Below are 20,380 nucleotides of genomic sequence, written 5' to 3' on the forward strand. Positions count from 1 at the left end.
AAAATGCCCACGGATTTTTTTGGTTTTGCACCTTTTTTTTTTTTTTTTTCCCAAAATAAGACCCCAAAAGCCCCTCGGCACAGCATAATGAAGAGGGTTGCATAACATAATCAATTAAAACATAGTTTATTGTTTTTGTTTTTTCACCATAGCACCTTTTAGGATTTTTAAGTATGACACACAAAATTACAGAACTGTCAATTAATGATTAACTTATAAAAGCTTTATGACAAATACTGCGCAATGACATCACACATAAATAGGATACAAAAGAGATTTTTTAAAAAAATGCTTCTTTTTGTCCCCATAAGAACCATTTATTGGAAAGAACAGGGCACAAGAGTCAACAAGTTTTTGGGACTCAACATGCTATCAACCGACCTGATTTTTGAGGAGAAAGTGCAGGCCAGTTTGATGAAGATGTTGAGCATCAACAGTTGCTTTTTATGCTTAAGACCTAAGTCAGTATTTCATGCACAACCTGAACTCATACAGCATTCACACTGAGACAGCAACTGAAGTGCCACTGAGGTTAAACTGCGGTCCTTGAATACAGAAGGTTTTCACTCAGTCCTGGGGACATTCGGGATCAGGAAACCAGTGTGAGAAGAGTAAAGCAAAAATTAGCAACACACTAAAATAAAAAATGTGAGGATAACAGAGTACAAGAGTCAAGTAAAAAAATAATAAAATCATTACTTCTGGTATAAAACTGTTCACAAACATCATGGTGGTTCAGGAGATAATCTTTTGTAAGTGTTAAGCCCAGGCACTTAAGATATTTTCAGCTTCACACTTCTGTGATAAGTGGGTGGACCCATCTCCCACCATCCTATCACCCACTGTATTGATAGGATGTGAAAAGGCTTAAAAAAAAAAAAGAAAAGCAGAAACATATCACATGATCTTCCCAATACAGAAGCAGAATGGAAAAAAAAAAAGCATTAAAAGAAAAAAGAACTCTTGCAAACATTAATGCACAACTAAAACCAACGACAGGTTTTAAGAGCTGAAACCATCAGGACTGTATAGGATGAAATCCTTTTCCATCATATGCAGAACCATCTGGTTTTGGGGCACAGCTTACAGTGCAATGCCAGCTTCCAACACCAAACCAGTATTGCTGATACTCTACACGCTTAAGTCATATGCCACCATCATTGTATCATCTTGTGCTGTAAGGAAAAGAGAAAAACTTCTCCCTTATGTGACCCTGAAATGCCAACCGCTTTTCTAAATAACATATGGCTTTGAAGTAGGGCTCATTTTGTGCTTAAATGCAGAGACTCAGGGAGAGCATTGTCCTCATGGAGATGAATGAGAGCGGCCAGGAGAGCCCAGCAAGGCACTTTCTCCAAAAACATTGGCATAGGAAGACTTGAGGAACTGGACGTAGTTTTGCATGCTGCGATTAGTGCTCTCCGACTGCTCTAACCGATCCTTTAAATCCTGTAGGCGGCTTTCATACCGTCGCTCTGCCTATATAAAGAAGCATAAAACACAGGTTGAAAGACAGCAGCATTCACTCTACTCACATTAAACTTGAGCTATTCTGAGAAAGTGCTGCAGCCAGCAAAAATTAGCACAGCAGTAGATGGCATTACCATACATGGTGCTATGACCTTTGTCATTTCTTTTGATCATTCCCAACACCATTCAGTAACCCAACAATAAAAAACAGGAGACAAGGCAGCTAATCATGTGGGCTTTTACAACTGATTAGCTATAGTTTTATGGAATTAACACACACTCTTCTCTGAAAACCAGCTTGACCTGATTCATATCAAGTAAAACTCAAGTAAACAAGCAGCATAAATAGGATATTATAAAAGATTCCCCGTTTCTTTCTTCTAAAATAAAGACTTTTCTCTAGAACAAAAATAGCCTTCTCTCTCAGATACCAAACCACAGTACATGAAGTTGGAGTCACAATATCTCCCATGCCATCTGGTGCAAATCTTGTTTAGACATTAGAGCAAGTTCTGTATGTTTTTGCAGCACATCCATAGGGCCTTTTTATGGATTCAATTGCTGCCAGGATCCTACCAGCACAGCAAGAATACACATTGCAAGTCACTCACATCATCTTTGTTCCGACGCAACTGGTTCAGCTCTGTTTTAATCCTACTCAGCTGGGTCTCCAAATCCAACATCTTGGACTGGGCTGCCCTCTCTCTAGCTGTTGCTCGTTCTCGAGTTTGTTCAACCTACGTGCAACAACAGAACAACAATCTTGTTAAAGGTTTGTCTATGCAAGAATGATTTTTCCCTAACCCACTGCCCACAAAAGCCCTATAAACTTCACTGGACACATCCATAAGCAGCAGCTCAGTCTAGGGCTTTCTTTTGTTGCAAACTGGAGAAGCAGTGTTCAGTTTTTCAAAGGTTTATGTGCTGACAAATAGTACCAGTACATTTCATTGTTTGTATTTCACTGAACATGATGATTTTCATGAATTTGATCATAGGCTGAGGAGGTTATGTCCAGCATTCTCATTATTCCCCTTTCACAGCCTGGGTAGTTTTCAGAAATACAATAAATTACTTACTTGTCTTTTGGCATCCTCAATGGCCATTTCCAGCTGACGAGCCAAGGAGCTACACTCACGGGTCTTCTCCTCTAACCGCAGCTGACACTGGTGGATCGACTCCTCACGTTTTGCTATGACCTGAAGGAATTCTATGTTCTGGGCGCTCGTTGTCTCTAGTTTTCTGGGTTAAGACAACAAGGGAAGGAAACCTATTCGTTTTAAATGGAGAATGTTTCAGTCTGCCTTTTTGTTAGGTCTTGACTAGTCTCGGAGGAGATTCCATACTCCCTCAAAAAAGTCCAAGGCCCAAGAAACTTCTTAATTTCTCAAATCAGAATTTCAAAGACTGAAGAACACAGAATACTCACATACCTGACTTTTCCCAGACACTGTCACTAAAAGGTTTTGATAAATATGGATAAAAACATTGTATTACTCATTAACATCAAAACTGTCTAGATTGAACAACTGGTTTATCTGCTGCATAGGTCACAACCCTTTTAAAAAGTATTTGTGAAGTGTGCTGCAAGAATCTGCAACTCTCCAGTGGACAGCTAGTGATTAGAGATCCTTGTGGGATAAGTAAGTGTGGAGAACGGTTTCCATGAGGATGGAAAGGAAAGGTTAAGAGAACAAGAGAGCCTAATATTTCTAACCTTTCTAGCTCCTCCACCTTCAGGGTGAGCTGCTTTTTCTCCTCTTGGGCAGATTGATACCTCTCTCTTGTCACATCCATTTTGTCCCCCTGGAGCTCAATCTAAAAATTACAGCAATCAGTTACTTTACAGATTAGTCACTACACACATGACCAACCCCCTAGAACGTATGTGGCTCTCCAGAAGGAAACATGCTCAATTCACAATTTTCTGCAGGATCCTAGGAAAGGAATAGTGGATAGAAAAGCAAAGCACTAAACACACTTAACATCCATTTTGTTGGTGCTTCCCGCTAACGGTTGGAAAGGTATGAGAAAGTTCTTTCATATTGCACATGAAAAGCCAGCTTGGTAAAAGCTTGCATGCAGAGCAGCCACCTGTAAGCACAGCAAAGCACACACATTAATAACAGCCATATACATGACAGCATCCCACAAAGACACTCAAGACTTAAATACCAGGAAGGTTTGTAACTCCAAATCCATCAGAGTAAAATAGTCAGACTGCAAGATTATTTGCTGTGTCCTGAGGCATGGTTGTACAAGTCATGCCTGTCTATAATTGTTCTGTGACACCTATACAGTCCTTCTGGGGACAAAAAAAAAAAAAAACAGACTGGGAAAACAACCCAAAATCAGGGTGGGAAAACAAGGCTGGGACAGCACTACCAGCAGAAAAACACAGGAGGTAAAGCTGACAAGATGATGGAAGTAACAGAAGCGAGTGTTGGCATTTGCAAGTGTTGCTACTGCTGCTATTCAAGTCCCAGTATGCTTCTGTACCAAGGGATTAGAAACTTTTCAAACAGTAAGGAATTCTGCTAGCTACCCTGCTGACTTCTTGCACAAAGACATAGCACACACATTTATTTTGCAGTGCACGTTTAATCTTTTCAGAAAGAGACGAGAACAGAGACAGAGATGAAGTTTGAACTTTCCTGTGACTAGAAATTCATCTTGGTCTCAGACTTGCAGATTGCTGTGTTGCAGGTGCTCTCTGCCAGTCCCTTACCCGCTGACGCAGATCTGCGATGATGACAGACAGGTCCACATTCTTCTTCTCATAACTCTGAAGCTGGTCCTGACATTTTGCCAGCTGCGTCTCTGTGATCCTTAGGATCTCAGGAAGCTTTTCCAGTTCAGCAAGCTGGTTCTGGAACTGCTTACGAGCCTATAGTCAAAGAGAATATGAGGAACTTTCAAATGTTCATAAGGTCTAGACTAAAAAGTTTCTTTCTGTGAAAGTTTTGTTAGCCTGCAGCCTTGATGACATTGAGGAAGTTAGGCAAGCATTGGGAGTTCAAAGCCCAGGTAATGTCTTCTACTCCAAAAGCCTATCCCTTATAATTTGGCATCAATGGATCCTGGGCTTCAATTTTACTAGGATTATAAGTTGCTTTATGAGGAAAAGTCATTCTGCAGCAAACAATGGAGTAACCTACAGAGCCCACAGTTCAAAGCCACTATTTTTGCAGCAAAGAACAGGCTACTCAATTTAAACATCTCTGAAGAATGCCATATAGTCAAAAAGAAGCTGTTAAATGTGTTCAACACAGAATGAACAAGCCCTAAGAAAAGCTAATCAAGAAAGGCAATCTCAGATAACCCTTTATTCACAGCCATTTTAAACTATATTGAGAATCTTAAAATCCATAAACGTCTACAGCATATCAGTCTTTAGAGGAATAATTACCAGTTCGATCTCCTTGTTCATTTCATCTTTTAGTGTCTTGTTCTCTTTATCGCACTTCTCCAGTTTTGCTGTCACTTCATCTGCTTCCATTCGGGTTTTCAACACCTGGGCATACAAAAAAAGCACATACTTTACCTGTTACACGTGGTTTTCAACAAACTTGCTATACTTTTGAGTGACTGAAACTGCTCAAGAATCAGCAACAGACTTGTTGCCACAGTAACCACCACCTCAGGCTAAGTTTATAAGTTCACTTTCTGCTTCTTCTGTCTGGCTCATTTGGGCTTTCCACCAAATATTCTCCCCTTTTGCCTTATTTTCCTAACTACCAGAATATCCAAAATCCCAAAAGAAGCTACCAAGAAATAGTATTTAGCACACCAAAAGGCAGAAGAAGGAATCTCACTATTTAACTCTATCTTTACAGCCTCAAGTGACAAAAGATCCCAAAACATACAAAACTGCAACCTCCAACAGCGATTCACAGATTAACACATTACAGAATAAACCACTGCAGTAAGGGGAGAAAACACATTTGTGCAAGTGATGAAGGAATCAATAAGATGCCTACCTGTGATTTGTATGTTTCAATCAACCCTTCATAGTTCCTAACAGAGTTCTTGAGCTGCTGTACTTCCATTTGCGCTTGGTTCAGCTTTTCCTCCATTGGGACCACACTAGCCTGAAAAAGAATACATCTTTGATTGAGTGCCTTGAAGAAACTGTTACAGTAGCCACCTAGAATTGTCTAGATTGGGAAAAAAAAAGGATTTTGTTAGTGTAAATTTGCAAAACTTTCCAGACTTAAGCGGATTGCCAGATTTATGCCAGCAGAGCACGTAGGTTTAGAATGGATGCATAGTCTGTTTGCTTGAATGAGCTGTGCTACCTGGATTAGGACCACTCCATTTGGATCAATGCCTAGCTTTACAAGAAGAAAATTACGTAGGTCACGAACAGAGTCACCAGTGGTAAAAGAAATGACAGGATAAATACACCAGTCATTATGCCTTTCTTTTTATTATTATTATTATAGAGGTTACCGTTCTTTCTGCATGAATAGTTACAGTTGTTTGTTCCCTGGCCAGCACCATGAAGATTAAGAACAACACTTAAGAAGTCAGCTGGAAGAAGGACCAGTACTTGGACTGAAGATACTCCTACCAAAAGCTGTAAGAAAGGCAGTCCTCCCAGAACGCTTGCTCACTTTTTTATGTCTCTTTCCAGCATTCTTTAGGTATCATACTCAGGCTATGGGGAAACTGATTTGAAACTAAATGGCAGCAATGGGTGCAATTCAGCTCTGTCCTCAGAGGCCAAGCAACTTATTATAATTTCTCCTTCTTTGTGTAGCATTTCAGCTTCAAATCCCTAGAATCACTAACCTTTAGCCTTTCATTCTCCATTTTGAAAGAAGTGGTCTCTGTAGTCTGCTGATGCAATTTATCCATCAAGGCATCTCTGTCCTCCCGCATCCTATCCTCCAGGGTTGTCTGTTGTTCCAGCAAGTCTGCCATACGGCTGCCATAGAGAAAGAAAATTAATCCTTAAATGACTAAAAAAGAATAAGATTCCTAATCCATCAAAATAAGCTTCAGAAACACATCTTTTCCCTATACTTTCATATTCCTGTTCTGTTCATGTATACATACCTACCTGTTACGCTGTTCTACTACCTCAGTCTTCTTAGCCCACTCAAAATTGACTTGAATTGTCCCCCTGGAGCTCAAATGCATTGCCTCCAAGATAATTGGGATGAAGAGGTATTTCTTGCCCCATACCTACAGCAACAACTATACTGCAGTAATACCAATATATTTATTTACCACCACAACAAAATTGCCATGAACTAGACTGTCTATAACTTCTAATACCTTCCGTTCAAGGATCTCAGACATCTAAAGAGAAAAATAACCTTAATTATTTCAAAGCATGACAAAATGGCAAAGGTTCAGAGAGATTTAAGGATCAGCCTGCCTTTGCTATGGCAAGCCAGCAGCAGAAGCCACACCTTTCTCGGCCTCTCCAAACTCTACTGTCCCATAGACAGGACTGGTTTTGCTTGGATGTTTACAGACAACCCAATTAAATTATTAAATTTAATCAAATTATTCAATTAAATTAATTAATTTTATGCTTGAACTAGGTACTCATCCCCCCTCATGCCAGTTTCTCCATACTAGTCTTATTTTAACCTGTTCAGTGTAACGATTTCCAGTTCAAGGTCACTCTTGTCCTTCACTACTTTGTTGTAACGACTCCTCCAGGACTCCAGAGTAGACAGCGCCTCACCAACATAACTGTCCTATCAAGCAAAAGAAAGGCGTGACCAAAATAGCACAAGACGTTGGATATCCAGACAGCATACTGAGATGCTGATATGGCTAAGCATGATATGTACAGAGACTTTACTGAAGCTTAAAATACCGAAGACAAGTATTTATGTTTATTCTTCCTGATCCTTCACAGAGAGGTATTCTACAACACTACTGTCAGATAACAGACTTATCATCATGGAAAGCAGAATCCTCTTCGAAGGCAGCAAACAAATGATCAGAAATACAAAACATAGATAAAATTCCAGTAGTGGCTCCAGTCCCTAGTATTCTACAAACAAGGGAAAAATCAAGTAGCATAAAATCCATATTCCCTTCTGATTTGTCTTACTCCTTAGTCCTAACTTTGCTACTTTTTCTTCAGTCATTTTATCCTTCAATCCTTTTATCCTTCAGTCCTTTTTCAACAGGACGTGCATCTCAAAGTCTTTGTACTTTTCTGCTCTAACTAGCTTCTTGATGAAGAACTGACTCCATTCAGACTTCTCAGCCCAAACCACCGGGCTTTATTTTATTGGCTTTTTCCAACCCTCAAATGGTTCTGAAGAATCAGGTGAAAAAAAATCAGATCTGCTAGTTTTGTATAATCTAAGTTACCGCATGTCCTAAGTTAAGGACATGCAAAGAATATAGCGAGAGCTGAAAAAAATGGACATGTTCTAAACTTAGCATAAATGGGCCAAAGCACTGAGACAAAAATAAATCTCATTAGTTGAAAGCAGAGACTCTCCCTAGGGCTGCTACCAAAAGTCAAAGGTTTAGACACATGATCTGAAATGAGGTCTCTCCTCCTGTATCATCAAATACCTTTTCTGCTAGCTGGACAGTCAACTGCTCTGCATACTCCTCACTCCGCTCTGCCCGCTCCTTCTGTGCACGGAGAGCTTTCTTCAGGGCCTCTTTATCATGATCTGTCTTCTGCCTTAGTTCTTTCAGTTGTTCCTTGATAAGTTCCACCTCTGCCTTATGCTGAGCTTCATTGCGCTCCAGATTCTGCAGTGGGAGAAAGAAACACACCACAGGGAATATTATTCTCATACCTGTATACCTAAAGCAGCAATTAGTTTCCTAGAAACACTGGAGAGAGACAGGCATAAAAACCTCAAACCTTTAGCCTATAGGTACTTGCATTGCACCTGCTTAATCCTGTCCTAACACAGACAGACATGTCAGCATGACCTCTGAAAGAATGAAAAAACATTGATGCCCATGTATATATAGAAAGGCAAGAGACAGCAAAGCTGTATGTTCAATCCCAATGCATCCTACGATGTTGCCTGCTTATAACAAAAAGCAACAGCCTACTCTAGCCATACAGAAATAAATCCTTTCACTGCAAGTTATAAAATAACAACATGGGGAAAAAAATGCTTGAAGACACTAAAAATAATAAATCCGTCTAGAGAGTTTTTGTAACTGATCTCTGGTTTCCACTAAGGTTTAAAACAGAAATTCCTTCCAGTATTTCCACCTTGATACAAAAGATTTCATACATCAGAATCAAAAGTGGACTCTCAAACACCCTTCAAACTCAAATGAAATGAGGCAAATCAGGACTGTGAATCTACTGACCTCTCAATTCTTCAGAACTAAATCTTTCTCTGTATTTAATGCTATTTGTAAATTTCCTGAAAGACATCATTTCCTCTCTCATAAGCTGCTCTCCAGAATACTGATTGCCTCTCCTAATCAAGATAAATACTGGTCTACCAGCCTTTTGATCTACCCGAGAATATTCTTTTTATTAATTGAAATATTTGCATATAATAATGTTGCTTTATGCAGCTGTACAGCTTAACAAAATTAAAGCTCTTCTACATTATTAGCATGCACATGTTCGCCATAACAACAACAGATATGTTAAACATAAGACTTTGATCAAGATAAATTAGGGGAACTTTCTCCTCCTTATTAATATTGTAGAATGCATGCATGAGAGTAAACAAATACAGAAACTCATGGCATAGCATTTTCCCAGAAAACAAATTGAAGAGTTTGTGATCTGTCTTGATGCCTGACTAAACTAAAACCATCTTTTAAAATAAATATATAGTAATTAACTCAGAAGAAAAACGTAATACATGCATATAGCCCATAAAGCTACTATTATGCCTCATGCGTCATAAGTGAAAAGCTTTTTCTTTTGTTACTTCATTTGAAAGTCACAGTATGTGTTAGCAGCTTAAGCACCACCATCCAATATTTCAGTCTGTGACACAGAAAAGAAGAATACTCGGTGAGTGCTACTTCCCTTGCCAGTGGATTCAGCTCATGAGTATAAATGAACAGTCAGCCTCCAGGGACCACTGAAAACCTACCCGAATCTGTACAGTCAGACGGTTGTTCTCAGCTTCTTTATTTCGTAGCTGTGCTTGTAAATGGCCTCTCACAGCCTCCATAGATTTTGAGAGTTCACTTGCTGTCTTTGCCTGGTCCTAAATAAGATGCAAACAACACGTTTTGCTTCAGCAAGCTTACAGAAGGAACACTTTTTAATATGTACCCATTCAGTGAAGAAATCTGATACTATCCCCAGCCGACTCCAGTTTCAATGGACCCTCACAGCTACTCTTCTCCAACAAAATGGACAACAACAACAACAAAAAAAGGCATTTCTTTTACATGATCTTATGAATAGCTGTCCTGAAAGATTTGTTCTAGGCCAAAGCATCCTTCATATCTGGTATTATCCAGTACACTTGCCTTTTACTTTCTAAATGGAGGGACCTAAAGGAATTTGATATCTGGAATCAACCAGGACCTTAAACAGAAAGGCAATTTGGTGATAAACCCAAACAAAGAGAGAATACTACCTATTAATCTTTGTGATTGGTGTTTTATTAGCAGAATACTGAATCTACAACTGTGTGGGAATAGGTAGCTTACCTGTCTAGCTTTAAAAGCAAAGCAACCATCTGATCCCTTATAAAGTAACTGTACTCAAGCAGAAATCCGTATTTTGCACTATCTGTAGTTCTTTGGAACTGGAGGGTGCAACACGGAGGGAAGAACAGAAAAAGGAAAGTACCTTTTCTGCCTGTATTTGAATGATAAGATCGTCCACCTCTTGTTCTTTCTCCTGAAGCCTCATCTGAAGTTGCTGGAAAACAAAACACCACTCAGATTTTAAATAACAAATGCAATCAGGTTGGCAGGTGGAGGAAAAGAGGTGTAAGTGCCTCCCTCCTGAGACCCTCTGATCTACAGCACTCTGTCTGGTAACCACAGCAACAGCATCCTCAGTCTCAGAAAAACAGCCTGCAGTCTCCTCAAGCAGAAAGCAAGAGGGAAATGCATACATTTGTGTAACAGGGCATGGGATATCCTACAGATACTACAGGACCTGGCAGGATTATAAACTCCACAGATGAGAAAGGACACTGCCCATGTCTCTCAGTTTCTAACTTCTGGCAATGTAAGAACACTTTTTTCAGTTTACAGATAAATAAACAGGGGAAAAAAAATCTGGTACCAGGTCATTCACTCATTCAGTGACAGAAGCAGGAACAGAAAGCTTATCCTCTTTATGCTTTGATACCTCTAAGGATAACATGAGAAACATACAGAAACAGCAAGATGATATCCAAACTGAAGAATGTTGTCCCAATTGTCAGGGGTACTTTTTGTGGTAGATACTTTTTTCTCAGCCACCCCCAGACATTTCTTTTTAAAGAAATGTGTAGTACAATTCTTGGTTTGTACATTCAGTACTATATGCAAAAGGCAAGCAGAGTAATTTGTGCGTGAACTGAACATGATGAGAACAGGCTTAAGTATCCAAAACTGTTCTTTATAGCTGAATACTGTGAACCAGAATAGTGTTCTTATATGTAAGTCTCAATTGTGAAATCCCCATTCTAAGCCCTATACATGAAAGGCTCTGAAAATCTATCTACTTTGTAATGTAGGCTGTTAACCAGAGGGGCAATATAGTGGCTCTTGATTACTACAAAAGCCAGGACTTTTTTACAGGTCTAAAAGGTTTAGCGTAAAAATTGATGGCTGAATACAGACAAAGAAGAGCTTAAAATTCAGCTCTCTCTCCTTTACCATTCTGCAGAAAAAGTTGTTTTTGTTTGCTTACCACTTTCTCTGCATCTGAGTCAGCAAGCCTTTTCAACAGCACACCTTGCTGCTCCAATATCTTCTGAGCATCCCTCTGCAAAAGAAATAGGGGAGGAAAAACGTTGTAATTAAAAGCTTGCTTTTTACACATTCTTTAGATGTAAGCAGGAAAATCAACCATCTTCCCCATGTTGCAGCAGCAATTCTCAAGTATTAAGTTAGTTAAATATTTCACATATCATCACCTATCTCAAAAAGCTTTCCCAGTTCTCCCAGACATAGATGATAATAAAAAGCACGATGGCAAATTAAGATCTTTCAGAACTTTCTCCTTATGTGGGGAAGGTCATATAGAAGAACTCAGTCCTTTTCGCTAGTCTCACTTGTGGCTGAGAAAACAGTTACCATTGGCCTGCTTTTGCTCAAAGAAACCATCGACTACAGGAAGCATAGCAGTTTCATTCTGCAGTGCTTTTACAAGCTACACAGAATTGCTCTGTACAAACACTACAGAGCTGTTAATAGTTCCTGACATTGCTTTATGCAATCCAGCCTATGAAAATAAAGTTCTGAAAATCCTCGTGCCCCCATTAGCTGAGGCAACATCTAGTCCTCAGGCTTTAGCCAACACAACAGTATAGCACTAACATTTCAGACTAGCATGAAAAGCCAAAATGTTGGCACAGATGCTGAAGACATAACCACAGGAGTTATTGTTCAGACGCAAGTCTAAGACCTGCAGATACATCTGTATCCAAATGAAAAAGAGTCAGCAGTGCAGTAGAGCCCTATACCTTTTAATGCAGTCAAAGACACGTTCTGACATCCCCACAGCAGAAAAATCAGTCTTACTGTAATGAGGTAGGCAGGGATAAAGAAAACAATCCATCCTTTATGACACACGGTCAATGGCAGCATTAGGAAAAAGAGTTAAGAGCTCTCAAATTCAAGTTCCATTTTCAGTCCAGAAGACAATATTGCCTTCAGTAATCATCCAAGTTGAAGCAGACAGTACTGCTCACCTCCCGGTTATGCTGCACTCTGAGAAGCTCTCGGAGTGTCCGGTTGGTCTCTTCAAAGGTACTCAATTTCTGTAGCAGCAGCTCTTTTTGTCTTGTCAGTGTGTTAATGTCTGAGCTGCTCATGTGTTTCTCCTAGAGGAGGAAAAAATAAAATAATATTGTTCACACGCAACATCTCAAACTCTGGAATTAACGTATGCTGCTAAAAGCAGCAGCACTGCAATATTCAGCACCACTCGTGCAGAAGGTGAGAAGGTGGATAAATATCCAGTTTCTAAAGAGATCTAGCAAACACCTTAAGCAAGCTAAATCCTTCCATTTTTCTTTATGGTTTTGGTGGATAAGCAATTGTGACATTACATTTTTAAGACGGCCATAAACAGCACAACATAACAAAGAACAAAAGAACAAAAAAGAAAAAAAGAAAAAAAAAAACACCTACAAGGTTGAGTCTCCCAATTGTATTTTTCAAGGCGTGGATCTGTCTGGCTGCCGCTTCTCCATCCCTCTCAACCTCACTCAGCTTGGACATCAGGCACTCTTTCTCATGCTGCAAGTACTTCTTCTGTAGCCTGCGGTAATTGAGCAATTAGAGAAACAAGAAACTTTGACATCTGTACCAACCAGTATGAATGTTTAAGTTAAAACAGATAAAACCCCTCTAATCAGAGGATAAAAGCTCGAAATAAATAGTATCTAAGATTCACCCCCCTTTCAGCGTGGAAGTTTTTTCTGACAGAAGACAGTAAGTGGGCTCCCAGAGCTATCTAGGATCACAACCATGAAACAGGAATTTAGATGGGCCAAACTAGGTTCATATCAAAGCCTGCACACCCCATTAAAGCCAAAACACAATGCTGTGCCAGAAATTCTCTTCCAATATTCACCTCTGTATTTATTCATGTGTTGTTGTACCAACACCATCACATTACAAACAGCATCTCTTTAACCTTCAAAATATGAACTGCAAAGCTAGGATGACCCTACAGCAGGCCACACAAGCCAACCTCTTTCAGCTTCCTGACAGAATAGTTTTTTTCCCATTTCAATGACCACGCTACAGCCCTTCTCTGTAGCTACTGCCATTTAAAATACCCTTTCTAAATGATGACAAAAAACACAAGAGCATCATTTCCTCAGCAGCACTGCAACCCCGGGTGCAAACTTCAGCCTCAGTTAACATTAGCAATAAGGAGGCAGGCATCCTGTAAATACCACTAACTACAGTAAGAGTGGAGAACCGGAGGTTTCTTACACAGTCAGATCTTTCTCTTCCATTATGCGCTCAATATTGCGCCTGAGCAGTGTATTCTCGTGCTCTGTTTCTACCAGCTCTTGTGTGACCTCATTCAATTCTTCTTTCTGCTCCTCAAGGAGACGCTTTGTCATTTGCTGCTGGTGCTCCTTTTTATGCATCTTGGCCTGATAAAGAAATTTAAATAGAACTTAAATAAACCTGAACTTTATTCAAGAATGACACATGCATCCCACTTGGCAGATATGAGCACTACAAACAGTTCAAGAAGTGCAAGAAGAGAAAATACAGAGGGTGGTTGAATTAGTGCACCAGACTTGTTTCCTTTTGCAGCAGCAGAGGTCACTTGAGATTTCCTGGCACAAACAGATTTAAAACTACAAAATTAATGTGATCTTACATCACGGAATTATGCAATATCACCAAACATTTAGATTCAATACACTCATTAGAAATAGCAAAACAAATTTTTGTTTAACAATTATGCAAGTAATTCCATTAATTTTTGTAGCATAAATAGAATAGAAAAGACTTACTAAGAAGAATACGCTAAAATCCTAAATTCTGTTCTTATTTACTAATTTGAACTTCACATAGTTTTGCATAAAATAATAAGAACACAAGATTTGCTACCCTCAGTGTGAACTCAGAGGAAAGAAATGCAGTTAGCCTCCACCATAGAGCATCTTACGAAATCTGGAAACCTCTCCTGTCCATTTTTCAAACAGTGTCAAGTACAAAAGAGGCTATTTAGCTGGAAAACACAGTATCACTGGGCTGTGTATTTCAAGACAGAATCAGAAGAAACAATCTTGTGGAATAAGTGGATTCTTTGACAATAGAACATAATCAAACTGCTTTTTTCATCTTCTTAAAATGACCAGTTTTCAGATTTTGTGTTTGATCTGAAGGAAGATTATTTGGAAACTAAAGCACAGCAATACCATATTAAATGGATACAGTTTAAAACTGTTTCATACTATGACTTGTGAATTTCTCACTGAACTAGTTCAGACCTTCTAAACAACTCAGACTGATTTCTTTAAGAAGCTAACCAACAAGCTGAGTAGTCTTCCATTTCACCAAGACTCTAGCTTCCTCTTGCCAAACGATCCGCTACAAAGGCTGAATCCGCAGGTCTTTATGTTGTCTCCTCACCTCATTCTTCAGTGTTCCCACCGCGTTCATCAGGCTATCTATCTTCTTCTCGTACTCGTTCATTTTGCAGCAAACAGCATCCTCCTCATCTGTAGAGAGATCACTCAGACGCAACACTGACAGCATTTTTTCTGAATCTGGAGGTGTAATTTCCAGGCGGTGAGTTGGTCCCTAGTAGAAAAACAATAATGGGCATCTTTTTTTTAATATAAAGTTATAAGCAGCGTTCTAACCCTAACTCTACCAAAAATAGAGACCAGGTTACATCACTACAATAAGACTAGGAAGGAAAAAATATTGAAAACAGCTCCTTCGTTTCCATCAGGGAAAGTTCAACAATGTGGAAAGACTAAAATAGAAAAAGAAGGAAAAAGAAAAAAAAAAATAAATTAAAATTCTCATCTATGAAGAGCCAGGAATGCAAGAGTTGAAGATGTGAAAACGAAAATATTACACAATATTTCAAAATTGCTCCATGCTTCAGAACAGACTAGTAACAGCAGCTCCTTGTTGTGTCCCAAAATGAGATCTTGAAGGGAAGCAATACAATTAAATAGAATACAATAGTTTCAGTTGGAAGGAAGCTACAGAGGTCATCAAGTCAAACGGTCAGACTACTTTGAGGATGACCTAATATTAAGACATACCATTAAGTGTTAACCTCAAACACGAATGGGCACAGGACATCAACCACCTCTCTAGGAAGCCTGTTCCAGTGCCTAACTACACTCTCAGTAAAGAATTTTTCCTAATGTCTAGACTGAACCTCCCTGATGCAGCTTTGAGTTGCTCCCATGCATCCTGTCACTAGACACCACCAAGTAAAGGTGAGCATCTCCCTCTCCACTTCCCCATCTCCTTAGAAGAGAACAACGTGGTCACTCCTCAACTTTTCACCAAGTTTAAAAACCAACTAATACTAAGAAGTGACAAAGATGTGTATGAGACACTTAAAGTGGACCACATGTGATGGCAGGATTCTTTCCGATCAGCCCAGCTCCCTCCATCATAACATTCTGTAAGTGCTCTCTTCAACCTCAGCTAAAACTGAAGGCTTGCTTTTAGGAGCAACATCAGCCGTACCTCCCACTTGTAGGTGGACTCCAGGACAGATGTTTTCCCTGGGGGCATCCAGGGGGCCTTAGTTTTCACCTGGACAGTTCGGCGTGCATTCACGGTATTCCCTCTCATTTTCTGTTTTTGCTTTTGCTGAAGGACAGAAAAGAGAAAATAAGATAAATCACTACGACTTTTAAAAACATTTACAGTTTGTGCTGCAAAAACAAATGGAAGATCATTCATGCAAAAACACCAGAGTGTTTGACATCATACAGCAGATCAGATGAGCGAGCAGCCATCAGAGGAGGCTAACACCAGCCAGAAAAAAAGCATATTCACTTGATGGTATGGCTAGATTCTCATTACTTATCACATAGCTATTCTGTTATATCACCAGACTATATGCACTTGTGAAGCAATGAAAACCTTATCCAGCAGGCCAGGGGTGGAAGATCTGGGGAGAGGGGATAGGGAAGGAAGCCTCCTCTGTATGGAGATACACAAAAAATACTGCAATACAACCCATTCACGTGCAGAAGGAACAACCTGGCAGATCCCTTCTCTGTTCCAAATTCCTCTCACAAAAGAGCAGCTGTATCATTTGACAACAGCACCACCAGAGAAAAAAGAATGGCATAGTTACGAAAAACCCTTAAAACATTTTCCCTACTTTGCAGTCAACAGGTAGATCCACATTTATCTTGAAGATGAGATGCTCTAGCTGGAGGAAAATTAAAGTGTTTTTGCACAATTCTAACCTTTGATGAGGAAAAAAAAGAACATATTCTAAAGCACCCTATAGGGAATTAATTAATAGGAGGCACAGACTTCACTGTCAGACCCTGCCCCATTACATTTGCCATTAGCAGAGAACAAATTAACAGAGGATTTGGAACAGGATGTCTGCAGACACAAGGAAGAATGAGGCAACTTCAGTATTGCCTCTTGTCTACTCTTGATACGGGTACGAAGAGATCTTTCTTTTCTGCGTAGCTCAGCAGACTGACAGGGTGCTTAATGCCAGAAGATGGTTCGAATGCAAACCCTTTTTTTTCTAAACACATTCATTTTAATACAATTAAGATAGAATTTGAAGCACTTGGGTACTACCTTACTCCACGCCTCTCCTTCAAAAACAGGGATGAAATCAAAGAAAACCCTTTATGAGGACACAATTTCAGAAAATACAAGGAAAAAATCCCCCAAACTACATCACGTTGGAAGCAGTACGCCTCATAATCATACACTTAAACATGAAAACTATTTATTCTATACCATACTTAACACATCTTCAACAGAGAAAACATTTTACTGAAAATTCACCACTGAACATGCGTACAGTTAACAAGGCAGAAAGTCTTCCAGTTCTAATATAAAGGTAAAGCAGACCTTGAAGATTTGGTGGTGCTTCTAGGACCCACTGTTTCCTCTGTAGCCCCTACAAACGCCCAGCTGCACACTCCTACCTGGCATTTTGCAGGTGTGGTTTTCTGACCCTTTTTAATATGGACATGGACAGGGGTGTTTTCATCCACATGGACGTGCAAAGGGGGAGATGAGGAACGGTTCTTCATGGCTCTTCTCCCACAAATGGGAAAGGGCAATACAAGGAAGGGAAACCTGTGGATAAGGAGACTGGAAATAACAACATTTCCCTGTGTGCAACAGTGGCCAACTGTGGTTACAGTTTGAGCTTCCTTTCAGTAGCATCTGCCATTTTGAACAGCACGTTATATTGCTGGAAAGAGATTAACACAAACAATCTCTCTACTTCTGCTATTTCCTGCTTTTAACACAGCTATTAAAGACCAAACAGTTGCAGTGACAGAGGATGCCCGTAAGTCATTGGAGTTCCAAGTCTTAGAGCAAGCGTGCAGATCAAAGGCTCCAGTACCCAGCACCATCAGAGTCCAAACACAAATTATAGAGAAAGAGGGAAAAGCACTCATTTAATAGCTTAGATGGAAAAAAAAAAAAAAGAAATCAAGAGAAAACCATAAGATCACTCCATCCTAAAACCCTGAACCTGCAAACTCTTTCATATGTGCTTAACTTCAAGAGCCTTTTTGAAGTTAAACAAATGCTTAAAAGCTTTCAGATATTTTTTCTTCAGATTATCTCACAGTGATGCATATATTTACAAATACCTACATTAATTACATGCATAACCTTAACGTTGCCTAACACAACACACAAAAGCAAAACACAAAGCTAAAGAAATCAGTTTTGGACATGATCCTCTATTTGAGGTAATGGTTCCTCAGTATAATGCAATGGAAAATTTTATAGAATTCCACCAGCAGCAATTTATGTCAGCTTAGGTATACTTACAGTTATTGTAAGGTTTTTAGTTCCTCTTGACAATGTGCTCTGTGCAGAGACTGAAGTCACTTCATTTTTGATGGTTGAGGGAAACCTGGTGCAGAAATAATAAAATGACCACTGATAGGGAAGGGTGCCAATTTCTGATCACCCTCTTCCTTTCAAATTAAGGCAAGGTGCAGACTCAGACTTACTGTACTTATGAACCTAAACATCAAAAGTTGGTGTGTCAATGCTTTCCTCTATAAGCAGAGGATAAAGAAAGATTTGAGATTATCATTCCTTACACACTGATGCTGAGAGCTGGTTTAAACAACAGAAAACGTTCTGTTGAATTACACAAGATGAGCTCACCCAAACTCAGTTACAGCTGCAAGTGCCCCTTTTAACCTGTTTCATAAGGAAATCAGTTTTGAACAGTTTGAGGGCACCTGTACATCTCCCTTCTGTCTCAGACCCCACACCATCCCTAAAGCCTGCCAACAGCAACAAAACTTAACAGAAATGTCAACATCCTGGGTTTGGGTCTACATGCAGAGAAGGCATCAAAATCTGGGCTTAAACTGGAAAGAAAAAAAAAAAAAAGCCCGCAACACAAGTTCTCAGTGCTACTCAGCAAGCACGTGTGTGTACTCATACACAGAACCAAACAATCAGCCACAGCATGAGCTGCTTGCCTGGTATTACCTTGGGGACTTGAAATGAGAGTGAGGAAGGAGGGACCTCCAAGGGCTGCTGTGTGTGGCGGGAGCAGAGCTATTAGCCTGGTGTTACAAAGGGTTTAGCTGCTAATCTCATGGAAGCACTCCTTCATGATTTACTATGTAACACGTGTTACAAGTACAGTGTTACTTGTAATGAAGCAGAGCAGGATTTTACACAATACCTCTGCTAGAACAGAATTTAGATGACTCTTTATAGCTCCTGATTAATTTGTCAAGGTTCATGTAATAACCTGCTCTAAATAAAACTAATAATGTTATATCAGCTTCTAAAAATGTCAAGTTTTGATTACTAACATAGCAATGCAACAGCAGTAGACATTGGATGAGTATTAATCGAAGTTACTAACAGTTTCACCTAACTTAGAGTTACTTGTACAACTGAGGAGAAAACACACTAAACTACCATCCTTGTACTTTTTAACTGAATTTGACATGACAGGAAAGGAGGGCTACATAAACACCAGGACAATGAACGCCAGAAAAGTAGTCAGAGCTATGCTATTCTACAGGTCAGCAAGAAAAGGATCTGGATATGAACTGATTAATCTCAATGGATCGCCATGATACTTCAGAATTAGAAGTAGAAACAGATAAAAGTTCCTCTAAAACATGAATGTGTGTGCTAGGGACTTGCACTAGAATGGTCTTGGTTAAAAAAAAAAAAAAAAGTCACAGTGAGGAAAGATCTACTCCGTGAGCAATGCATCATCAAAATCCACTTTGCAGGAGCTTGCCCTGCTGCTTGCTGTAAAGCTGTCAGTCCATCACTTAACATTCTTGAGTGCAGAGTCAAGAGTGAATCATGAAAAGCAATTCAAGAAAATCAAGAGAAAAAGGAAGCGACGGTTTTCTGAAGTACCAGGATTCCCCCTTCTGGCTCCGGAGAGCCGCAAACACAGCCGGGCACCGCCACCCTCCCCTTCCCTAGGACGGGGGCAGCTCCCGGAGCCCAGGAGCGCCCCTTCAGCCACAACGCTGGGAAGCTAACGGCAGCTGAATCGCCACGAACACAACCGCGGAGCTGCCAGGCAGCTTCCCCAGCACCGAGGAGGTTTATTGCTGAAGCCCGGGGGGGTTTCTCAGAAAAACCCGTGAGGGCCCGGGCCCGCTCCGGCCTCCTGCTCCGAGCCGGGACCGGCAGCTCGGGGTCAGCCCGGGGCTCCACCGGGGGGTTTCCCGGGGTGGCGGCTGCACAGCGGCCGGTGCAGCCCGTCCCGAGGCTAGGGCCGTGCCCCCCTCACACCCCCTACCCCGGCGGGGAGGAGCCGAACCGGGCAGCAGGGGGGGGGTCCCGGCCCTCCCTCACCCTCCCGGCGGCCCCTCCCTCACCATGAAGGGCCGAACGCGGCGTCGGCCAGCCCCAGCCGCTGCCTCCTCAGGCTGTCCTCGGCGGCGGCGGGGAGGCGGCGGGCGGCGCTGCCATAGAGCCCTCGGCTGCGGGGCGCGGCGGACGCCTGGAGGCAGCACCAGGGGTACGAGCCCGAGCCCCCTCCGCCGCACTTCCGGGGCCGCCGCCGCGCCGCCGCCGCCCGCGGCTCCCCCATTGGGCGATTCAAACC

At 40.8% G+C, this 20,380-nt stretch overlaps 1 protein-coding gene across 2 annotated transcripts; it reads right to left on the minus strand.

The window, feature by feature from the left end:
* Window positions 1-81: 81 nt before the first annotated feature.
* Window positions 82-20,365, minus strand: ODF2 (outer dense fiber of sperm tails 2; the record flags this gene model as incomplete). 2 transcript variants are annotated; one of them, XM_082775494.1, is made up of 20 exons in its annotated part: window positions 82-1,479; window positions 2,082-2,207; window positions 2,550-2,712; window positions 3,188-3,288; window positions 4,199-4,357; window positions 4,880-4,984; window positions 5,451-5,561; window positions 6,265-6,400; window positions 7,075-7,184; window positions 8,023-8,208; window positions 9,534-9,650; window positions 10,244-10,315; window positions 11,300-11,374; window positions 12,303-12,434; window positions 12,745-12,874; window positions 13,558-13,724; window positions 14,716-14,886; window positions 15,799-15,924; window positions 18,106-18,190; window positions 20,151-20,365. In XM_082775494.1, the coding sequence occupies 20 exons, from the start codon at window positions 20,363-20,365 to the stop codon at window positions 1,306-1,308; spliced, it is 2,661 nt and encodes an 886-aa protein (XP_082631620.1). In that variant the 3' UTR covers window positions 82-1,305. The 2 variants fall into 2 exon arrangements, with proteins under 2 accessions (XP_082631620.1, XP_082631621.1); XM_082775495.1 differs by lacking the exon at window positions 20,151-20,365 and adding an exon at window positions 17,241-17,394 and having other exon boundaries at window positions 18,106-18,191.
* Window positions 20,366-20,380: the final 15 nt, after the last annotated feature.

The sequence above is a fragment of the Aythya marila genome (assembly GCF_965140915.1).
Source record: "Aythya marila genome assembly, chromosome: 19".
NCBI lineage: Eukaryota > Metazoa > Chordata > Aves > Anseriformes > Anatidae > Aythya > Aythya marila.